General features: G+C 48.0%; 1 protein-coding gene across 2 annotated transcripts; it reads left to right on the forward strand.

The window, feature by feature from the left end:
- The first annotated feature begins 404 nt into the window (after nucleotides 1–404).
- LOC106740686 lies at nucleotides 405–19,772 on the forward strand. Of its 2 annotated transcripts, XM_014611956.1 has the most exons (22): nucleotides 405–1,137; nucleotides 1,371–1,577; nucleotides 2,463–2,507; nucleotides 3,345–4,437; nucleotides 4,617–5,284; nucleotides 5,530–6,029; nucleotides 6,323–7,991; nucleotides 8,061–8,961; nucleotides 9,036–10,134; nucleotides 10,344–10,637; nucleotides 10,721–10,942; nucleotides 11,022–11,177; nucleotides 11,419–12,555; nucleotides 12,779–13,140; nucleotides 13,352–14,736; nucleotides 14,901–15,085; nucleotides 15,177–15,331; nucleotides 15,536–16,710; nucleotides 16,852–17,060; nucleotides 17,226–18,239; nucleotides 18,594–19,037; nucleotides 19,324–19,410. In XM_014611956.1, exons 2-22 carry the CDS (start codon nucleotides 1,514–1,516, stop codon nucleotides 19,408–19,410), a joined length of 12,864 nt encoding a protein of 4,287 aa, XP_014467442.1. In that variant the 5' UTR covers nucleotides 405–1,137; nucleotides 1,371–1,513. The 2 variants fall into 2 exon arrangements, with proteins under 2 accessions (XP_014467442.1, XP_014467443.1); XM_014611957.1 differs by lacking the exon at nucleotides 405–1,137 and having other exon boundaries at nucleotides 1,514–1,577; nucleotides 19,324–19,772.
- Nucleotides 19,773–19,827: the final 55 nt, after the last annotated feature.

The raw sequence follows: 19,827 nt of genomic DNA on the forward strand, positions 1-19,827 counted from the left end.
TACTGTTTACGAGCAAAAATGTCCAGGATATTTCAAAAGGAATCTTAAAAGGCGACAGTTATAATCTCAATGAATCAATTTCCTTACGTTTGACTTTTCCCAGTTGCAAACAAATTATCTTTGACTAAATTAAATAAAAATGAATAAAAAAATTGAAATTCGTTATATTCATTGGTAAAAAAACAGGTCCGAACTTTATGATAAAATGAGCCAATGGGCTTCGATTTTAATAAATCTTTTTATATCGGTATTTATTTGCAGTCGAAAAAGTGCGGCTAAGTATGAATAAAATCATAGGCTCAGTTTTAATCGAGTCAGAGTTTGCGTGACAACTTTATACGAAACGTGGATCACAAAGTGTTAAATGCTAATGCAAAAGGTTCAAGGATTTATTTCTTCTAGCTTTTAACATAACTAATACACAATTCTTCTTCAGCTTCTAACATAATTAATACACAATTATTACTTCGCAAGAAGGAAATGTTTCAACGACATGCCGATTGTGAGCCGAACCGGAATTGCAAAATAATTAAAATCACTCGATAAGCTTGCAGCGTGGTCCAAATATAGATCGACGATTATAAAGATCTTCCTCGAACATTTTCGCAAGCGAGTTGCCGCGTAATCTACGGCCAATAATCTCGTCATATGTAAACTTTGTACTACGTAATTACAATCGCAGCAGATTGATTTGAACTACTCCACGCAATTAGTATCCCCAGATAAAGAGGCGACTCTAATTCGAATAATAAAACTTTCTCCCTTCCACGACGGAGCGCGAAACAGTTCGAAAACGAGTCCACGAGGCTTTTCTAACTGCTTTTCTTCGACACGATAGCAGTTACAGGAGGGTAAGATTTCAGCTCGGCTAGACGCTATCTTATCAAACAATGTGGGACCTCCGACCCCACACAAACACAGAGACCCATCGGGAGACCTTTAGCACCGATCTCTTCCCTCGTCGTTCGGCCATTCGTCGGTTGACCGGCCGAACGGAAGCACTTATTTAGTTGACTCTACATACATTCTCTCTCTTCGCCTCCAATCAAGTGAGCCGCTGATTCGCACCCCGGTTTATCTCCGACGGCCGGGTGGTTATCGCGAATATTTTCACCTCGGGAAAGGTAGAGCTCGGTCGTAAGTAACAACAGATCTCTCCGTAGATCCCCGATATCGATGTAGATCTGCAAGTAACAGGTTTTCAACATAGACGTCAAAGGTGACGTGAAAGTGAGAAAAGGGAAGTCAAAGAAATTCATTATCGTCGATAATATCAGTCGATAATATCAGTGGCCGTTTGTCGCGAAAGTTTCGCCATGTGCGCCTCGTCCAATCAGTGTTAATTACCATTGTCCGTGTCGTGTTGATAGGGTTTCGTAGATCGGCAATAATCTCCGACGGCTCGATGGGCCGCGTCGAGGGATGAGCAGTGCGGTGATAAAGACGCGTTGATCTCAGACCCGGAAGATTCCGCAAGTGGCAGGATTCGAGAGAACCTCCTCAGGGAACGAAGATGAGCATCAGGCCGATACTGCTTTTTGCGCTCGTGTGCACGACGCTCACCGTCGCGCGAGGAAGTAATTATCGGCAATTTCCGGTGGCTATTGCGGCGTCCGGTGTCTCATTAATTCGCGCTTTATTCTTATCGGGCGACGATGCATTGCGACGGAATGCGACACGTCTGGGATTTTAGATGTCAACCCAGATGCGGATACGAAAAAGAACACTGTTTTAATTTCTTACCGCCGTCGGTCTTGAAACATCAATCTGCACTTTCGCAAATCGTTCGCAAGCAACAGGCAAACGCTTTTCTACGTTATATATTTTTTTCCCATGTATAAATGATACTTAGTAATATTTTTCTCATATAGAAGATATTTGTGAAAAACTGTTAAAAATGTGAAAATACAGGGTGTATCTGAATGGACAAACTCACAAGATAAATTTTACATACAAAAAAATTAAATTAAAAAAGTCTTAGGTATATGTTCTCAAGCGTTTAATTAGTCTTCAAGAACAGGTAAGAAAAGTGCTGTATTAATATTCTTAACCACACTTATCGCGATACCTTTTCTTTTATCGTTATCTTCTGAATCCACATCTCAAAAACCAAGCTTTTTCGAATATGTGTTTATTAAGATTTTTTTTTACTTATTTCTCAACATAAGATCTATCCTGTAAGTTTGTTGGTAGAGTTCAGATATACCCTCTATATTGTAATCCGATAGCTTGAAAATGCTTATGCAAAAGTATGTTAACCAAACATATGCAAACAAATTTAGTATCTAAAGTTGAGTTACTCGAATTTTTTTTTTTTTTTCATTCTGTTAAAATCTATTTACTATGAAAAATTTGTAACTTACTTTAAATTATCCGGGAACTTCTTTTAAATATTTCATCGCAACAGAGAGTCTTATCTTTCATATATATTCTACAACATTCCTCTCATTTTTCTTTCACAGAAATTATCAAGGACTCCACGTCATGTGGCCGAACAAAATGCAAGGGTAAGTGAGGGCAAGCATATATAAGCTTCAGCTAACGTTTTCGGCATCATATGACGTCGTACTGCGGCTCAGGTTACGTTTCCTGGAAATTTGTCCGACGTTACTTTCAAGTCATCCTAGTCACATGTCCCAAACGCACAGCGTCAAAAAACCTTGGAAAGACGAGAAGACGCATTCTTGCTGAGGCGATATATGTTACGAGAATCTCTCGCCCACGTCGTCGTGTTTTCTCTAACAGCAGTTCTTGATTTTTTTTTCTCTTACTAAACGCGGTTAGTTAAAAAAAAAAATCACCTTATAACAAATCAATATACAAATTGTATCTTCTTTATTGCGTTACACTAATTGCGTACGTATCTGAAATACTTAAAAATGTAATTCGTTTAATTGACGAATTAAATTATCTTACACGTCTCTGCATTTCCTTCTCGCGTGTTTTTATGCGTGAGTTGAATTGCAGTTGTTTTTCTAACGCTCGAAGAAAAATTCACTGCGACTCTGAGTCGTAATACTCGTGCGCCTTATCGAGATGAAGAACCTCCGACCTTTCTTCTCTAAACGCATACTTGAACTTCGAACGGGGGGTTTGCGTAAATGACGGGAATGACGGAATACGGATGTCAAAACTTCGTTAAAAACATATTATTTACGAATTCTAGCAATTTGCAATTTAGCTTATGTTCTAAATTCAAATTCGATAACTTCATCATTTCTACGAAATCGCTATTTCTCTCCGATAGATAGGCGAGTGCATATTAACGTGTACACATTGATACCAGTATTGTAAACACAATATACGCCCCGCATATTTCCCTACGATATTTTTCTTCCTTCCAGTGCCGCTGGAACGAAAGTTCAAGTACCAAGAAGACGTGAATTACGTGTACACGTACTCCGTGGACGTAAACACGAACCTGGGCTACCAGCCGCCGTCCCTTCACTCTCAGACCGATTCCACCCTGCACATCGACGCCGTTCTGACCGTGCACTTCGCCAGTCCCTGCGAGGGCAGCCTGAGGTTCCTCAACGCCAGCGTCAGCCATGATCGCAGCACGTACAACGCCGAGTTCCCGGATCGAGCGGGGTCCGAGTTCAAGGCCAGCCTGGAGCGTTTCGCGCTCAAGTTCGCCTACGACGACGGCGTGATCCACGAATTATGCCCGGACCGGCAGGAGCCGGTCTGGGTGCTCAACCTGAAGCGCGGTGTGTTGTCGATGCTGCAGAACAGCATGAGGCGCTTCGACGTGGACCACCAGCTAGAAGAGTCGGACGTGCACGGCATCTGCGACACGAAGTATCACCTGTACGAGGCGCTGCGGACCAGTCTGATCGTGAAGAAGATCAAGAATCTGGCTGACTGCCGACACGGATCGAAATATTTCTCCGTCGTGCAGTCGAATCCTTACAGGAGCCCGCGGCGGCAGCATGGCCAGAACGGGTTGCTCAAGTCTCACAGCGAGTGCAACATCACCATCGATCACAACGTGTACACGAAGGTGGTATGCGAGGAGACACGGCAGTTGCAGCCGCTCTCGAACGGCCACAAGGCCGGCGCCAAGACCGAGTCGAAGACGACGCTCGAGTTGGTTCAGGAGACGACGGATACGAGCTTCCTCCGTGATTTCGACGAGTACGAGAGCAACCACGACGACGACGACAAGGACGAGGACAACCTAATCGGAAGTATTCCTCATGTAAAGAGGACCACGTTGCTGTATGATCACACGAAGACGTTGAAGACCATACACGGCGAGCTACGGACCTCCCGCGATCTCCTGAAGATCATGTGCAAACTCGCAGCGAACGCCGACGAGCTGCAGCAGAGGTTCTCCGAGACGTTCACGAATTTCGTTCATTCGGCTCGCTTCCTGAATTACCCGTCGTTGTCGCAGCTGTTCGCGAGGGCCAATAGCATTTGCAAGAGTGGAAAGTACGTAAAATATTGTCGTAAAATAATATTGACTCAGATATCAAAGCATCTCTACTTCATTTCTATTTGAATACGACGAAAGTCGCTCGTCAGTTTTTCACGCGATCGGATTTGTAACTTCCAGTTCGCGAAATTCTCGCTTAATATTGCGTCCGTTTACCCTTTTCTTCGTTCATCAGGAATCACATCCTCGCGGCACTGCCGTACCTGAACAGCAACGCCGCGGTGAACATGATGAGGGACCTGATAATGAAGAGATACGTGAATCAGGAGACCATCGACGACTGGATCATCACGTTCGCTCTGTTCCCGCAACCGGACCGCGACACCATTAAAACCATGTCGCAGTTGCTGAACTTCCAGATCCCCCACGTCCAGTTCGTCCTCAGCTACTCCACCATCATTCACACGTACTGCAGGAACAACGACGTCAACTGCATCGAATTTGGGGAAGCGAACGTGTTCCTGTCGCATCTCCAGCAGAAGATTTCAGAGGGCTGCACACCCCGTCTTCGTTCCTCTCCCGAGACGAAAGAGACGCTGGAAGCTTTGAAGGCGATCGGCAATATGGGACTCGAGACAAGGAGCCTGCGACGAGAGCTGAGGAAGTGCATAGACGACACCGGTGGATTTCTGCCGATGGAAGTTCGCTTAGCCGCCGTCGACGCTCATCGCCGACTGCCGTCCTGCGAGGAGACCCGGGATGAGTTCCTCCTCGATTATTACCGCAACACAACGCTCGACACGGAAATCCGTATCGCCTCTTACTTGCAAGTGATGCGTTGTCCCGATTACAATGTCGTCAAGACCATCAAGCACGCTCTCAAGGTGGAGGAAGTCAACCAAGGTTCGTGTCTTACTCTTGAAAGCTTAGACGTTCATTACTTTGAGGAATTTATATTTCGACATTACCTATGTCTCAATCATTTTCATTAATAGCTCAATCATTCTGATTTCAAATTCACTTAAAAGAATCTTGTTCAGCATCACGCTTGCCGCCTCATCAATTTTCGATCAATCTCGGTCAAAATTCGCAAGCTTCCGCCGGTGGTTTCTTCTTCTTCTCAGTTTTCATTCCCTAATTGTTCGCAGTCGGTACTTTCGTGTGGAGCCATTTAACGAATATCTACAGTTCGTCCTCGCCCACGAAAATCGAGATCCAGAGTCTGCTGACGGACAGAGACTTCAGTAACAAGTTCAACAACGACATGAGAAAGTTCTCGCGTAACTACGACAGCTCCTTCTTCTCCGAGGAGTATAACATCGGCGCGAATTATCAGACGAATCTGATCTTCTCGCCGAAATCGTACATGCCGCGGTCGCTCATGTTCAACGTAACCGCCGACGTCTTCGGCGAGTCCGTGAACCTGTTTGAAATCACGGCGCGAATGGAAGGTCTCGAGTTTTACGCGGAGAATCTCTTCGGTCCAAATGGCATTTACAGCAACGAGAAGATCTCCGGCCACATCCGGGACATCCTCCGACGTTTCCGATCGGCGCCGGAGAGCGAGAATTACTGGGACGGCGTGAAACGGCTGCCTAACGTGATCGATAATAATTTCTTACATCCGAAAGTCAGCTTCGGCTATAAGGTAATGGGGAAACAAATCACACAGAAATATTCTCACTAATTTAACTAAACTTTCAATTAAGTCCCAACTGAACTTTGTTGGTAAATAGAAACAAAATTTAATTAATAATAGAAAGAAAAAGATATTCGGCCGTGGTGATAAGACAAGGTAAGTGTGTCGCAGAAAGTGAAACTATTTCATAGCTGCGGATTGTGCGGATATAATATTTCCTTTATAATGTAATAACATTTCATGATACTGTAACGATAGATACATCATTATAATAATATATTGCGTTCCGTTATTTGTCACAGATATTCGGGAATGAGTTGAAGTTCACGATGCTCGACGGCGACGAGGAAGTGAGGGGCGCGCTCGCGCAGTTCAACCCTTGGCAGAAGATGAAGGAGTTCCTGGCGATGCGGGAGATCCTCTACGAGAGGACGACGATGTACCTGGATTCCTCGTACGTCGTGCCGATGGGGTCCGGCCTGCCGATTCGCTTGGACGTCGCCGGTTCGGCGGCGTGCAACCTCAAGATCTCGAAGACGATGACGGACCGTTTCCTCCCCGACAGCGAGTTCGAGCTCAACGGCAATGTCGCTTCCAGCACGAGCGTCGACACGGTGGGCACGATGACGGTAGACGCGTTCTACAAATCCGCCGGGCTGAGGCTGCGAACGAATCTCTACTCCTCCGGCACCGTGCAGATTCACCTGAACATGAACGGCACTCGTCTGGTGCGCGTCAGCCTGGGTCTGCCGAGCCGCAAGATAGAGGTGTTCTCGTTGCTCTCGGACGTTGCTCTGATCAAAAGCAACGGCGCCGAGATCGAGGAGAAGCCGTTGGGTGTGCTGATGGCTGGCCAGAATCCGAAGAAGTCGCGGTACACTGCGGCTGTGCTCAGGAACATCGTCAGCAACACCACCTGCACCTGGACCGCCTTGGACAGACTGATAGGCCTGAAGATGTGCACCGACTATCAGTTCTCCAACGTGACGAAGAATCCGGACGCGCCGTACTTCATTTTGAACGGGCTGACGCTCTTCAAGATCTCGCTGAACAAGGTCGACCCCACGGCGAGGAACTACGTTTTCGAGTATAGTTGGAACACAACCCGGGAGCACAACATGCTCAAGCTGATGTTCGACACGCCCGGCTCCCAAGTGAACCGAGAATTGAGCGCCATCGTCGATTTCGACACGATAAACAACAAGGTTAACCTTCTACTGCATTCGGCCGGTAATTCTTTCGTCGCCAAGGGCACGTATAAGAATTCCGAGGACGAGATTTTCCTCGACGTCAGTTTCGACATCAACGGCACGAAGCACCTGGACGCCAGCTTGGGGTACACGAGGACGAAGTTGAATCACGGTTACGCCTACGATCCCAGGGTTTATTTAACCATCAACAGCGAACGCGTCGCCGCCATTTCGGGCTCCGTCAGGAACATACAGAAGAACAACGCCTCGCAGATCGACGTGAACCTGACTTTCCAGACCAAGCGAGTCTGGAGCAACCTGTCCGGCTACATCATCACGCGGAACATCAGCGTGACCTGTGACCTGACGATGGCGTATCAGCTGCAGCGAATGCCGCGGAAGGAGAGCTTGACCGTGCAGGGCGCGCTCTTCGATCGCTCGTCGAAGACGCTCGCGCACAAAGCGGCCGAGATGAACATCACCTCCACCGCTTATCCGCAGCTCAACACCATGATGAACGCCTCGTATCAGCAAGCGTTTGGCCACTTGGAGCTGCAGGCGGAGGTGAACCTCAAGCCGAATCCCAAGAACGATCGGGACAAGCTCAAGGCGCAGTTCATCGTCTCCTACTTGAAGCTGTTCTTCCAAGACGAGGGTACGAAGGTGAACGCGCTGATAGCCGTGACGAAACCTACTCAGAACTTGGACATCAAAGTGGGGGTGAATCACTACACCCTCGGCGCCGAGTCGAAGACCAATTTGCTCATAGGATACGCACCAGGTAAGGAGTAAAAGTTCGCTGAAGGAGGGAGGATCGAAGAGCATTGTACGCGCGGCTTTCTCTTTGCAGGCAAGGAAATCAGCCTGGTCGTCAACGTCGTCATGCCGCGCGGTATACTGTTCTCCATACAAGGCCGCACGAACCTGACGATTCCCAACTACAACTCGATGCTGATGAACGTGCGCGTGAACGAACGGTCCCGACGCGAGTACGAGCTGGATTTCTCCGGCACTTGGTTCAGCGGCCACAACATCACCGCGCGTGGCGCCTATTCCGATCGATCGGCCGCCGCCGTGATGAACCACCACCTCAAGATGGTCCTCAAGTCGCCGAGCTTCGCCAACCTGATCCTGCTCAACTGCTTCCTCTACCAGAACCACAGCGACCTCAGGATCAGCCTGTACGCCGAACAGCCGGACTTCGACAAGTACGCCTTCGTGCTGAACCACACGGTGCTGTCGGAGACCAACCTGATGTCCTACGTCGAGGCTAGATATCGGAGCAACGTGTATTCGATAACGACGAACGTCGACACTGCGCGGGAAATCCGGCTGGAGATGCATCTGGACAAGTGGCGGGACGTGCACCTGACCTTGACCGGCATCAACGAGAAGGACCGGCAGGAGTTCGCGGCGGAGATCAAGTGGGACGCCAACAGGGATCCCGCGTTAAAGGTCGGCACGATGTTGCAGTTCAACAAGATCTACCTGATCGCCTCGCCCGGGGTCCAACGGACCGCTATGGTTATGCTGACCTATCCGGGCCGACTCGTGACCGGATCGTGCGACTTGGTGATACGCAGCCCGCACAGCTACCTGCTGGACGTCAGTCTCGACTGGAGTCCGGAGAAACGGATCAAGGCGTCGATCGGCGCGAATTACGACCTGCAACCGGAGGTAACGTCTATGAAGTTGGAGTCCCAGCTGTTGACACCCTTCGAACAGTGGAAGAAGACAGCCTTGAACGCGAAGTGAGTGCGCGTGATTCGATCGCTTGAGTATCTTCAGCTTTCTGCAACCGTTCAAATCCTATCTCTGCCCACAGATACGTGCAAATGCCGGACAAGATCCTGGCCAGCAGTAGCGTTTACTGGAACGACTCTCAGCACATGACCGCGGAGTTCCACGGGAGCACGAGTGAGCACGAGCAGCTGAAGGAGTGGATGGCAAACTGCGCCCTGACCAGCACCGTCCACAACTTCTCATGGGTGATCGTGAACGTCACGCACAAAGTGCTGCGCTCCGAGACGGCGGACAGCCACGTGCTGATCAAGTACAGTCCCGACAAGACGATCGACGCGCGCAGCATCTGGCACCTGGACAAGCGATCGGACGACGTGTTCAACTTGACCGGCAACCTGCACCTCTACACGCCCTTCGCGAACTATCACAGGGCCGAGCTCAAGTGTCAACTGCGCCTCATGTCCAGCTGGATGTTCCTCGGTGGAGCCAACCTCGACCTGGACAAGCGCAAGTACACCGGCCGCCTGATCGGCGACCTCGTGCGCTGGAAGGAGTCCAAAGTGGAGTTCAACGTCACTACGCCCTTGGAGAAGTTCGCCTTCGTGCGAGGCAGATTCGGTCTGTCCGAGAGCAACCGCCACGTGGTGGCGATGATCGACACCCCGGACGGTCCGCTCGGCGTCGAGGTTCGCTTGCAAATCCTCATGTCCTCTTACTTCAACGTGAAATTCATGCTGGCTACGCCGATCGACGTTCTACAGAAGGCCCTCCTGGTGGCTAAGCTGAATTCGCGCGAGGCCGATTTCCGTGTCGGCTACAACAACATGACCGCCGGTTTCCTCGGCATTTGGCACTATAATAACATCACCGACTTCGACTACAGCTACATAGTGCTCACACCGCTTGACGGCCTGCATGAGTGCGGCGTAACCACTAGGCTCATCGTAGTGGGCACGGAGCCCAGCAATATGCTGGACGTGGACACGGAGTTCTCGTTGAAATGCGCGGAGATCAAATTCGGCGTGAAGACTAAGGGAGGGCCGAAACTTCCCCCCGTGAAAATCCCCCTGAAGAAGGGTATCAAAACGACAGACCATCCTGGGTCTAATGAGGAGGAAGAGGAGGAGGAGGAAGAGGAGGAAGACGACGAGGATAATTTCTTCTGGCGAGGAGAAGCGGAGGTGATTGTGATTCGAATAACAGTCACCCCCCCCCCCCCGAGAACTTAATCATAGGAAACGTCTAATTTCAATGTTGAGCTCGGGGAATTAATTTATAGCGATATCTACAAATTAACTTAGGACTTAGAATTGAGATTTTCAGGCGTGATTATTCATTTTTTTTTCATACAATTGCAAAAGTTAGACTATAGATTTTTTTTAATTTATAGATATGGCTCGCGATAATAGAGGTTATATCGGGCGAATTGGATATCGATTACGAAGGCTCCGCATATAAGATTCTGAGCACGGTGAACCTGCCGCCTGGTAAAATCGTCTTGGACGACAACTTTCTCATGGAGGATGTCTTTAATATGAAAAATGACCTGCACGTTGATCTGTCGTTCAGCAGCATCCGAGAAATAACATCGTTGTACACTCTCATGATCGATATGGGGAACCCTATTTCTACCTACTTCGTGGAAATGAACGTGAACGTCAGGAGAAATACCACGTGGATCGAGGTACGTTGGACGGTAATATTTTTACGTTGACGAACCGACGAGGTAAAATGTTGCGGCTAAGTAAGCATTTATCACCCACGTAGACCGGATTTCATGGAAATTACACGTATCGAAAACACGACATGGATAAGAAAAACGGGGATAATGCGATAACGTATTTCGTGAGGTTCGACATAAAGACGCCGTTAGACTTCCTTAAAGATCTCCGTACTAACACAGTCGTAGAGATCGAAGGCAAACGATACAACAGCACGATCGCGATTCGTGGAGAACAACTGACCATCGATTTACACGGAGATGTTAAGGTAAGATTCTCTCAAAATTTACGAATGGATACTCGTGAATCGATGAAAATCAAACGAAGCTATTTTCTACCTCGGGTAGATGGAGGAAGCTCTGTTAGATGCCTTGATCTCGGGTGCGATCGATTCACACGTGATGAAAATACCGAAAACCACGATCGTAGCAAAGAAAAACTTCACTGGGGACAGAAAGCAGTTTAAGTTTAACGCCAGCATGGAAGAGCCAGTGTCAGAATACGTAAGTTAATCCCGATAACTTTTAATTGAACAATGGAGAATTTAACATATTTGATCAATAATCATCTGATTTTCTTCGATTGATTCAGCAAGTAATAAGAATGAAGGAGGCTGCAGAGTTAGAGTTCTAGAAATGGCTTCAGATGTTTTAATAATCCGTAAAAGTTGAATTATCATTAATTATCATTAATTAGAATACACCGTCTAATTAATCCAAATCTAATTAATCCGTCTCCCGTCAGACGGCCTTCGAGTGCTCTTGGCAAACAGACGAGAACCTCGTGAGAGCTTCCGCGAAGCTCGAGACCTGGATAAGAGCCCTAAAATCGCTCGAGACCGACGTGCTCTACAGCAACGCGATTCGCGTGAACAACACCGCGAAGCTGAACGTCTACGTGAAACATCTCGGCGAACGGGAGTATCAGCTGAACGGGAACCTGAACAACGGCAAGATCGACGCCGACTTGCACACACCGCTGTCGCAGAAGCCGCACTTTCAGTTCCACGGAAACTTGGTCCGGATCAACGAGTCGCTGTACAACGTCAAAGGGGAGCTGAAGAACCAGCTGTCGGCGAAATCCTACAACGTCAACAGCGCCATCGTCACACAGGATGACGCTCTGACTTCGATAGACATAACGGCCGAGCCGAGGAGCGCCGACACCGATAAAATCACCTTGAAGATGAAGAGAAAGAAGTACGGGCTTCAACTCGATATGAACGGCGGATCTTTCAACAGCACCGTCGATGCCAACATAATCAACTCTCTAAACTGGGACATGAGAGCGCTAACGCATATCCAGCAGGACGGTGAGGTCGACACGTATCGTTTGGACACCTTCATGAACGTGCAGGTGAACGGCAACACCAGCCTGTACATTCATGCCGAGACACCCTGGAACGACAGTAGGGCCTTGACGGTGAACGGAAACCTGATGCTGACCAACACGAGCGGCGACTTTCGGCTGAATCATCAAATGAACGACAATCGATACCACACGGCAATTCAGTGGAAACTGATCTCCCTGGAGGACATGTTCGCGAAACTAACGGCGGAATACGAGAGCGCGGAATCGAACAGGAAGGACTTCGTCACTCATGCGTTCTTCAAGAACCCCGGCCGGTTGTACAGAAACCTCGACGTGGGATTCAACGTGGATATCGATCGAAAGGCTTGGGAGTTTGGGACGAACGCGACCTTAGGTTTCCGCAATGAGCGGAACGTCGACGCGGTGTTCATCGTAAGACTGCCGCCCCCAAACAACGACGATCACCGGTTCCTGATCAGTTATCACATGATCAACAATATAGAGGACATCTCTTACGTCGTGGGCTACAACACGGTTCGCTCGAAGGCGAATTACGCCTCGGATGGCTCGGTACGTGTGAGACTTCCCGACCGTTCTGAAGGTCTCTTCAAGTACTGACAGCGATTTTCAGCAACTCCGATTAAGTTCAACCATCGGTTGAAATTCAACGGAACTGATCAGTCGCATTGATCGCTTTAGCTAATTGACCGATTGGTCAATTTCGTTGAGATAACCGGAGTTGATGAAAGTCACCCTGAGGCTCGAGATCATCCTCACGAATTCCAAATTTCAGCTCCGTATAGTTACCCGCGACATCAACGGCCACTTCCGAGTGACCTGGGGCTTGTTGCCAAGTCAATCCATGCACAATCTCTTCAACATCACCTTCGACAAGAAGGAGATGGAGCTCAAGTATTCTCTCTACATGCCGAGGCTTCTGCAGGAGGAGACCATCATGCTGCTCTGCAGTTACGACTGCACGTCCAACGAGCGGAATCTGATCAATGCCGATCTGTTTTATCCGCCTGGGCGGCAGATCGGTACCGCCAGAATATCGTATGAAAGTCTGTTTAACGTTAATGGTACCGTTAACGTTTCGATAGCTAGCCAGGACTTGTCGTACCTCGGCTGCAACTTCGTTGTGCTTACTACTTTGTAAGTTAATTATGTATATTTTAGCGAAGAGACGTTTCAAAAAATTACTTCGACTTTTCCTTCCGCTATTAACACTTCTCAACATTTTATTTTCTGTAAGAGCGAACCTTCTCGAAGTTATGTGAAAAGGTTCCTAATAATGTTCAAGTAATTCTTAGCGTTCTTTCAATGCTCTCTTCGACTATCGTCTCCTTTTTCGCTGTGCACACAGGAAGCAGAACAAAAGATTCGTCGAGCTCTACTGGACAAACAAAACGGCCTTGCTGAACTCCGATTACACCTATCACAGCGAGCGACTGGACTCAAGCCTGGAAGGTATCCTGCGCGTAGAAGTTCCCTTGAGTCATCGTCATATAGGCCACTTGACTTACGGCTACAAGAAACGTCCTCAAGTCACAACGGGCCACTCGATATTGGTGTACAACGATCAGAAGGTGCTGCATGCTCAATATAATTCGAAGAGCGAGTCCAGAGCCGGCTTCGAGAAGGATCGCATTCAGGTCACCGTAGAGAACATCTACAAGCCCATAGGTCTCGTCTACGTGAACCAGTACGAGTACAGCGGCGGAAACGAAGGAACGAACTACCCCACCGTGGAGTTCAAGCAGGTGAACGTCTACAGACTCGACAACAGCTCGGCCTTCAACATCGTCGGCGAGTCCAGGATCAGGACTACCCATACTGGCCAAAATATCCACCTGAAGGCGATGCACTTGAACAGGACCGTTCAATTCAAGACGGACTACCAAGTGTTGCCGGGTGAATTCGATCAGTACACCTGGCTGAGCTTGGCGGAAGATGCTTGGGCATCGTACCACGTGAACATCATGAACTACACTACCGAGGTCATCGACAACCAGTTCATGATCCTCAACATCTCCTATCCGCAGCATAACTTCACCCTGGAGGGCTCCTACAAAATCACCAGCGACAAGATAAACTCCGAGGCGAACTTGCGATGGGAACGAGACAACGAAAAGTCGAAAAACGTCGGCGCGGCCTTCAACTGGACCAACGTCACCGTCGACGGGGAGTCGAAGAGTCAGCAGCGGGCCGTGCTGAGCTTTCGGCATCCCACGTTCAAGAAAGACGTGACGATGAGGAGCGACTTGATGAGGAAGGACCAACGGGACCTATTGAACGTCGTCTTCGCCGTGGACTACTCCACCGACATCGACAAGCTGTTGACGTTGTCCGCGTTTCTGAGGGATGAGAGCGACGAGCTGAACAGGAAGTACCACTACAGGATAACCGGCCAGCACACCAGCACGAAAATGGACCTCAACATCGAAGGGTTCGTTCACAGGCATGGATTCGTGCTGCTCGAGACGGTGAATCACGCGCGGTACAAGCGCGGCTACATGCCCGGCGAGGTCGGCGAACTGACCGGCCGGATCGATCGGGATTCAAGAGAGATTCTCTTCCGACGGGTGAACAACGAGGCGGTCAAGTACTTCAAGATCGGCTATTATCCGTCGCACACCCGTTATACCGTCAACGGCAGCATCATCGACACGCCGCAGCTCAACGCCACCGGCGCCTTCTTCTTGGATCCGAGTGACAAGCTCATCTGGATGATGATGAATTACACGCCCGGTAAGTGTTACACCGAGTGATGGTAACATCTTCAAGTATATTGACGCCAGAGTCAGTAACATCATGAGAAGCAACCAGTTGCATGTAACGTTGCAAATTACTTCCCGTTACGAAGTTATTTTACATTAGCAACGACATTTTCTGATCTGACATGACATTTGCAGATGCGATAGAAAGCCTAAGGATGCACGGTAAAATCCCGGACGCTCGAAACGCGATATTCAACATCTGGAGAACATACGAGGACGATTTGTCAATATCGGACGTTTCCTTCTACTTGAAGCTGAACCACTCGAGACTCGTTACGTCGACTTTGCGATGGCGGCCTGAACTGAAGAGCGACATTATCGTAAGATGAATATGAAAGAAGTCACTCGTATTTAATACGATTTCGGGAAATAATTACAATTAACGGGAATCTCTCTCACGGATGCTTGCAGAACGCCGGGAAGACTGCCTTCAACAAAATGTGCGATGGCTTAAACGACGACATCGACTACTGGAAGCAATATATAAAAAATGAAGTGATAAGCGGCATCACGGATGTCTGGGACGATGCTCAGCAGGATATTTCGGGATTCCTCGACGATTGGAAGTGAGTACATGAAATATCCGTTACTAAATCGTGTCATATGTACACCTTCGCTATTCAAGTTCTATGAAAACTTTACAGAGAACGACAAGAAGTACATAATATTAAAATAGAAAAAAAAAACGCCATAATGGATGAGACAATTATTTGTGTATCATTCATTGGTCGAAATAATCTTTACCATCTCTGTGCTATTTTTTTTTACAGCGACCTGAAGAGTCTCGAGAAGGACTTCGACGATCTCAAGGTGTATTTGAACGACTCGTACAACGCCAACGACTTCTACATCAAAGACATCGTCGGTCTCGGTATACACCTCATCGACGAACTGTCCCTGCGTAGTCACATCGAGTCACTACCCAATATTCTGAACGAGATCTGGGAGATAATGGGCGAGTCCGGCGAAGCGTTGCGGAATTCCCTGATCTGGCTCATCGAGACCATCGAGAATGCTTACAACAAGGTCTCCGAGTTCATCGGCGCCGTGCTGAGGGGCGAATCGGTATCGCAGGTGACGGACGTAATCGAGAAGTTGATCGAGAAATACGACATGTTCATGAAGAACCTGCACGTGTCCTTCATCAAGTATATCGAGAATCTCTGGAACGAAATCGCCTCGTCTCTCTCGCAGCAATGGTACCGTTTCCTGAAAGGGATGGAACCACTGTTCATTCAGTTCGTTCATTATGTCGAGACGGCTGTGTGGCGAGCGAGCAAAGAGGTGTTGGACTTCCTGTACGACCGTAAGAAGGAGATCGTCACGTCGCCTTACTTCGACCGCCTCACCAACTTCACGCAGGACATCGACAAGTTCTACCGCGACATCAAGGCGAACGATATAGTGACCAACGTGAACAAGTACTCGCGAGTGGTGATACAGTTCCTGAAGGACCGTTATTTCGCCTACATGCCGTTCGGCAAGGAGCTGAAGGACGTGATCGACGACATCCTGTCGGAGCTGAAGGAGTTGAAGAAACTACCGTCCGCCAAGTACGCCTTGGAGAAGTTCGATCAGGTGTACAATAGGATCAACTACATCTACGAATACTTCGAAGTTAAGACCAAGCTGGAGAATCTGATCCGACTTGTATATTCCAAGATGATGGACATCAGTCAGACGGCGTTGCAGGCTGAGAGTCGCTACAGGGAGGCCAAGACCATGTTCATCTTCGATCCTAATCAGGGCCTGATATGCTTGGAACAGAAGCTACCGATGTCCTGGCACGCCTTCAATCAGACGCCCGAGTTCCACGAGATACCGGAATTACGAGCGATCGCGGATCTCAAGACGTACTTCGTCACTTCGAACACCACCTTCTGGGGCCTCTATTATCAATATAAACCCTACTCGGACCTGTCCAACTGGTTACCGCCGTTCAAAGGTTCGTCTCACATCTATGAAAACTTAACAACGTTTGAACTCGCCCTGATACTCCTCCTCGTTGAATTCCTTATTAGAAAAAAAAAAGAAATAAACATCGATAATCAATTGCTTATGATAAATAACACACACGTTGTTTCAGCACAAGCTATGATTATCGGTTCTCAGCATTACGTCACTTTCGATGGCCGTTACTTCGACTTCGCCGGGAGCTGCACCTACTTGTTAGCGAAGGATTTCGTGCACGACACTTTCGCCGTTCTAGTGAAATACAACCAAGGCGAGGAAATCATTCACCAAATCGTAGTACTGATCGGGAACAACGCTATCGAGTTGGACCTCTTTAACGACGTTAGTAGAAAAGTCATCACTACGTAATATGAAACAAGTATCACTTTCTCCGGAGTAATCAAAGGTCAAATTGATCATTTCATTGCACGACAGGTTTATAAAATCATTTAAACATATCACACAGAACAATCACTTACCCATCAGACGCTATGTAATATTCTTCAGACGATAAAGGTGATTTCTCAAGAAGCGGGGACCACGAGCAACCTGCAGCTGCCAGTTGACTTGGACCACGGCACGACGTACGTCTACCAAGAAGAGAACATGGTGACGGTGGAACGTAAAAACAAGCAGTTCCGTCTCGAGTGCAATCTCAAGTTCAACCTGTGCTCGCTGGAGCTGTCCGGCTGGTACTACGGCAAGACCGCCGGTCTGCTCGGCACGATGAGCAACGAGCAGTTCGACGACTACTTGGCATCGAACGGTGTGATCGTCAAGGACATCGACAGCCTCGCTCACAGTTGGGCGATCGACGACTGCGCGAGCGGCGCGGCTAATCGCGCCAGCATGACCATGCAGCGGGATAGCGTGGTGTCCAACTTCTGCGAGGATCTGTTCCTGAACAAAAGCTCGGAATTCGGCATCTGCTTCGGCGTGATCAGTCCGATCGAGTACTCCAGCATGTGCCTGAACAGCCTTACCGAGGCCGAGGCTTGCACCGTGGCGATATCGTACATGCAGACGTGCATGTTCTACAACACTTATCTGCGAATACCGGACCGCTGCACCACCTGCAGCATGATAGACGGCAGCCAGGTGGCCGAAGGCCGGTTCAAACGGCTGGAGGGCGACACGGTGCCGCAAACGACCGACGTGGTGTTCATCGTCGAAGCGAAGAGCTGCAATCGTGATATAAAGTTCAACAGCAGCATGGAGCTGTTGATCGTGCAGATGAACAAGGAGCTGAACTACCAAGGCCTCAACAGCAATCGCTGGTCTCTGGTGGTTTTCGGCGGCGACGGTGTGTACGACCAACCCAGAAGCATCGTCCTCGACGGGCAGATCTTCACCAAGAACGCGGAGCGCTTCGCGGATTACTTCAACTATATACCGGTCGGCAACGGCAGCCGGGATATCTTCGCCGCGATCGGCTTTGCTTCACAGCTCGTCTTCAGAGCTGGCGTGTCCAAGACTTTCGTACTGATACCCTGCTCGCACTGCGAGTCGGAGAATCAGATGGTAAGTTTCTCCTCTTCCAGATGTAGCCTTGTGAAATTTTATCATCCTCCAATTCCTTCTTTAATATCTCAAGCACTCACTTCTCGATTCACGTGTCGGTGATCTCTTGAACTCTCGACGATCGACTTTTAATTTCAGACAAAATAGTAAAAGCCGAATTCCCACGTCTTCAACACATCCTGACAATTTCCTCGAAATATCTTCGATGCTCTCCTCTATATGTCGTTCCTCTCTCATCTCTTTAAGCTCCAACTACCACATTCGTTACGTTCAAACATTGTAATCTACAATACATGTAATAAAAAATTTCCTGGATCTTAAGGGAACTCCGTATTAATCGATCTCGATTTTCAGCTGGAGTATTCCGTATTACACCAAGTACTGCTGGAGCACGACATCACCCTGCACATACTGATGGACGGCGACTTCCAATTCGACAAGGAGAAGGTCAGCAAGATTTTCTACGGCTTGGACGCGCGCAAATCGTACACCGAGAAAGACGCGAGAGTACTAGTGGGCGATGTGGACCTGAGGAGACAAGTGAAACTCTCGAAGAACGCGTTGGGTTACTGCACCCCGCTGTCACTGGAGACGAACGGCACGATATTCAGCGGCGACAAGCTGCGTAATTCTGCCTCGAGTAAGAAACTGGCGAGCGTTTTTGCCAAGAGGGTTGCCCTGACGGCCAAGCCTAACCAGTGTCAATATTGCGAGTGCACCGCCGACAATAATGGTATTACGCAAATGGAATGTATGCCCTGTGAATACCCGACGCCGGTGCACGTTGATTACGTCAGTGTAAGTATCAATGATAATCCATCGAATGTTCCAAACGCGAAATTTCGGGTGAAATGTCCGAAAGACTCGTGGAAGAAAGGAAGATAAAAATATTTTTTGGACATCTTTAAGATCTTATGAACATGGTCTGTTCTTTTTTAGAACGAGACAAAATATACTTGTCTCACTCTAACTTACAGCACCGGTTCAGCAGTGCAGCTGAAAAGAACAAAACAATATAATGTTTGAGAAGATGTACATCCGTCAAGTATCTGATCGAATTATTTTTTTTTCTGTCATGTTACAGGAAACATTTGATTTTAACGAGACGCTCTCGATGATACCACCATTGGACGATGCAGACTACGGTCAAATCGATATAGACGACGACTGAAGCATAATTACGTAAAATCGTTTTAACCAGACGATGATAGTTAACTTGCCGACATATTAGTCGTATTTATTTATATCGTACCTTAAAACCTAGTGCGTTATACCTACCTCCTTTCCTAATCGAGGATTTATCTTGTAAGCATTTAGCACAGAGTTAGAAGCTGAGATCTGAGATGAGAATCTTCATAAATCTGCACGATTTTTCGTTCCCGAGTAATAATGGGAAATCTAGTACCAAGTAGACTCTATAGAATTCATAGTCTATTACTATGTATTTTTCCGCGCGTCTCTCGAATGAATACGATAATTATCATAAGAAACATATCGATGATATATGACAATAAAAAATATATCAAAATAAAATGTAATTACTTGAATAATACAGCACTGCGATGGTAATATTAGAGCCATCGGGACG

The sequence above is a fragment of the Dinoponera quadriceps genome, unplaced genomic scaffold (genome assembly GCF_001313825.1).
Source record: "Dinoponera quadriceps isolate SergipeBrazil2010 unplaced genomic scaffold, ASM131382v1 scaffold558, whole genome shotgun sequence".
NCBI lineage: Eukaryota > Metazoa > Arthropoda > Insecta > Hymenoptera > Formicidae > Dinoponera > Dinoponera quadriceps.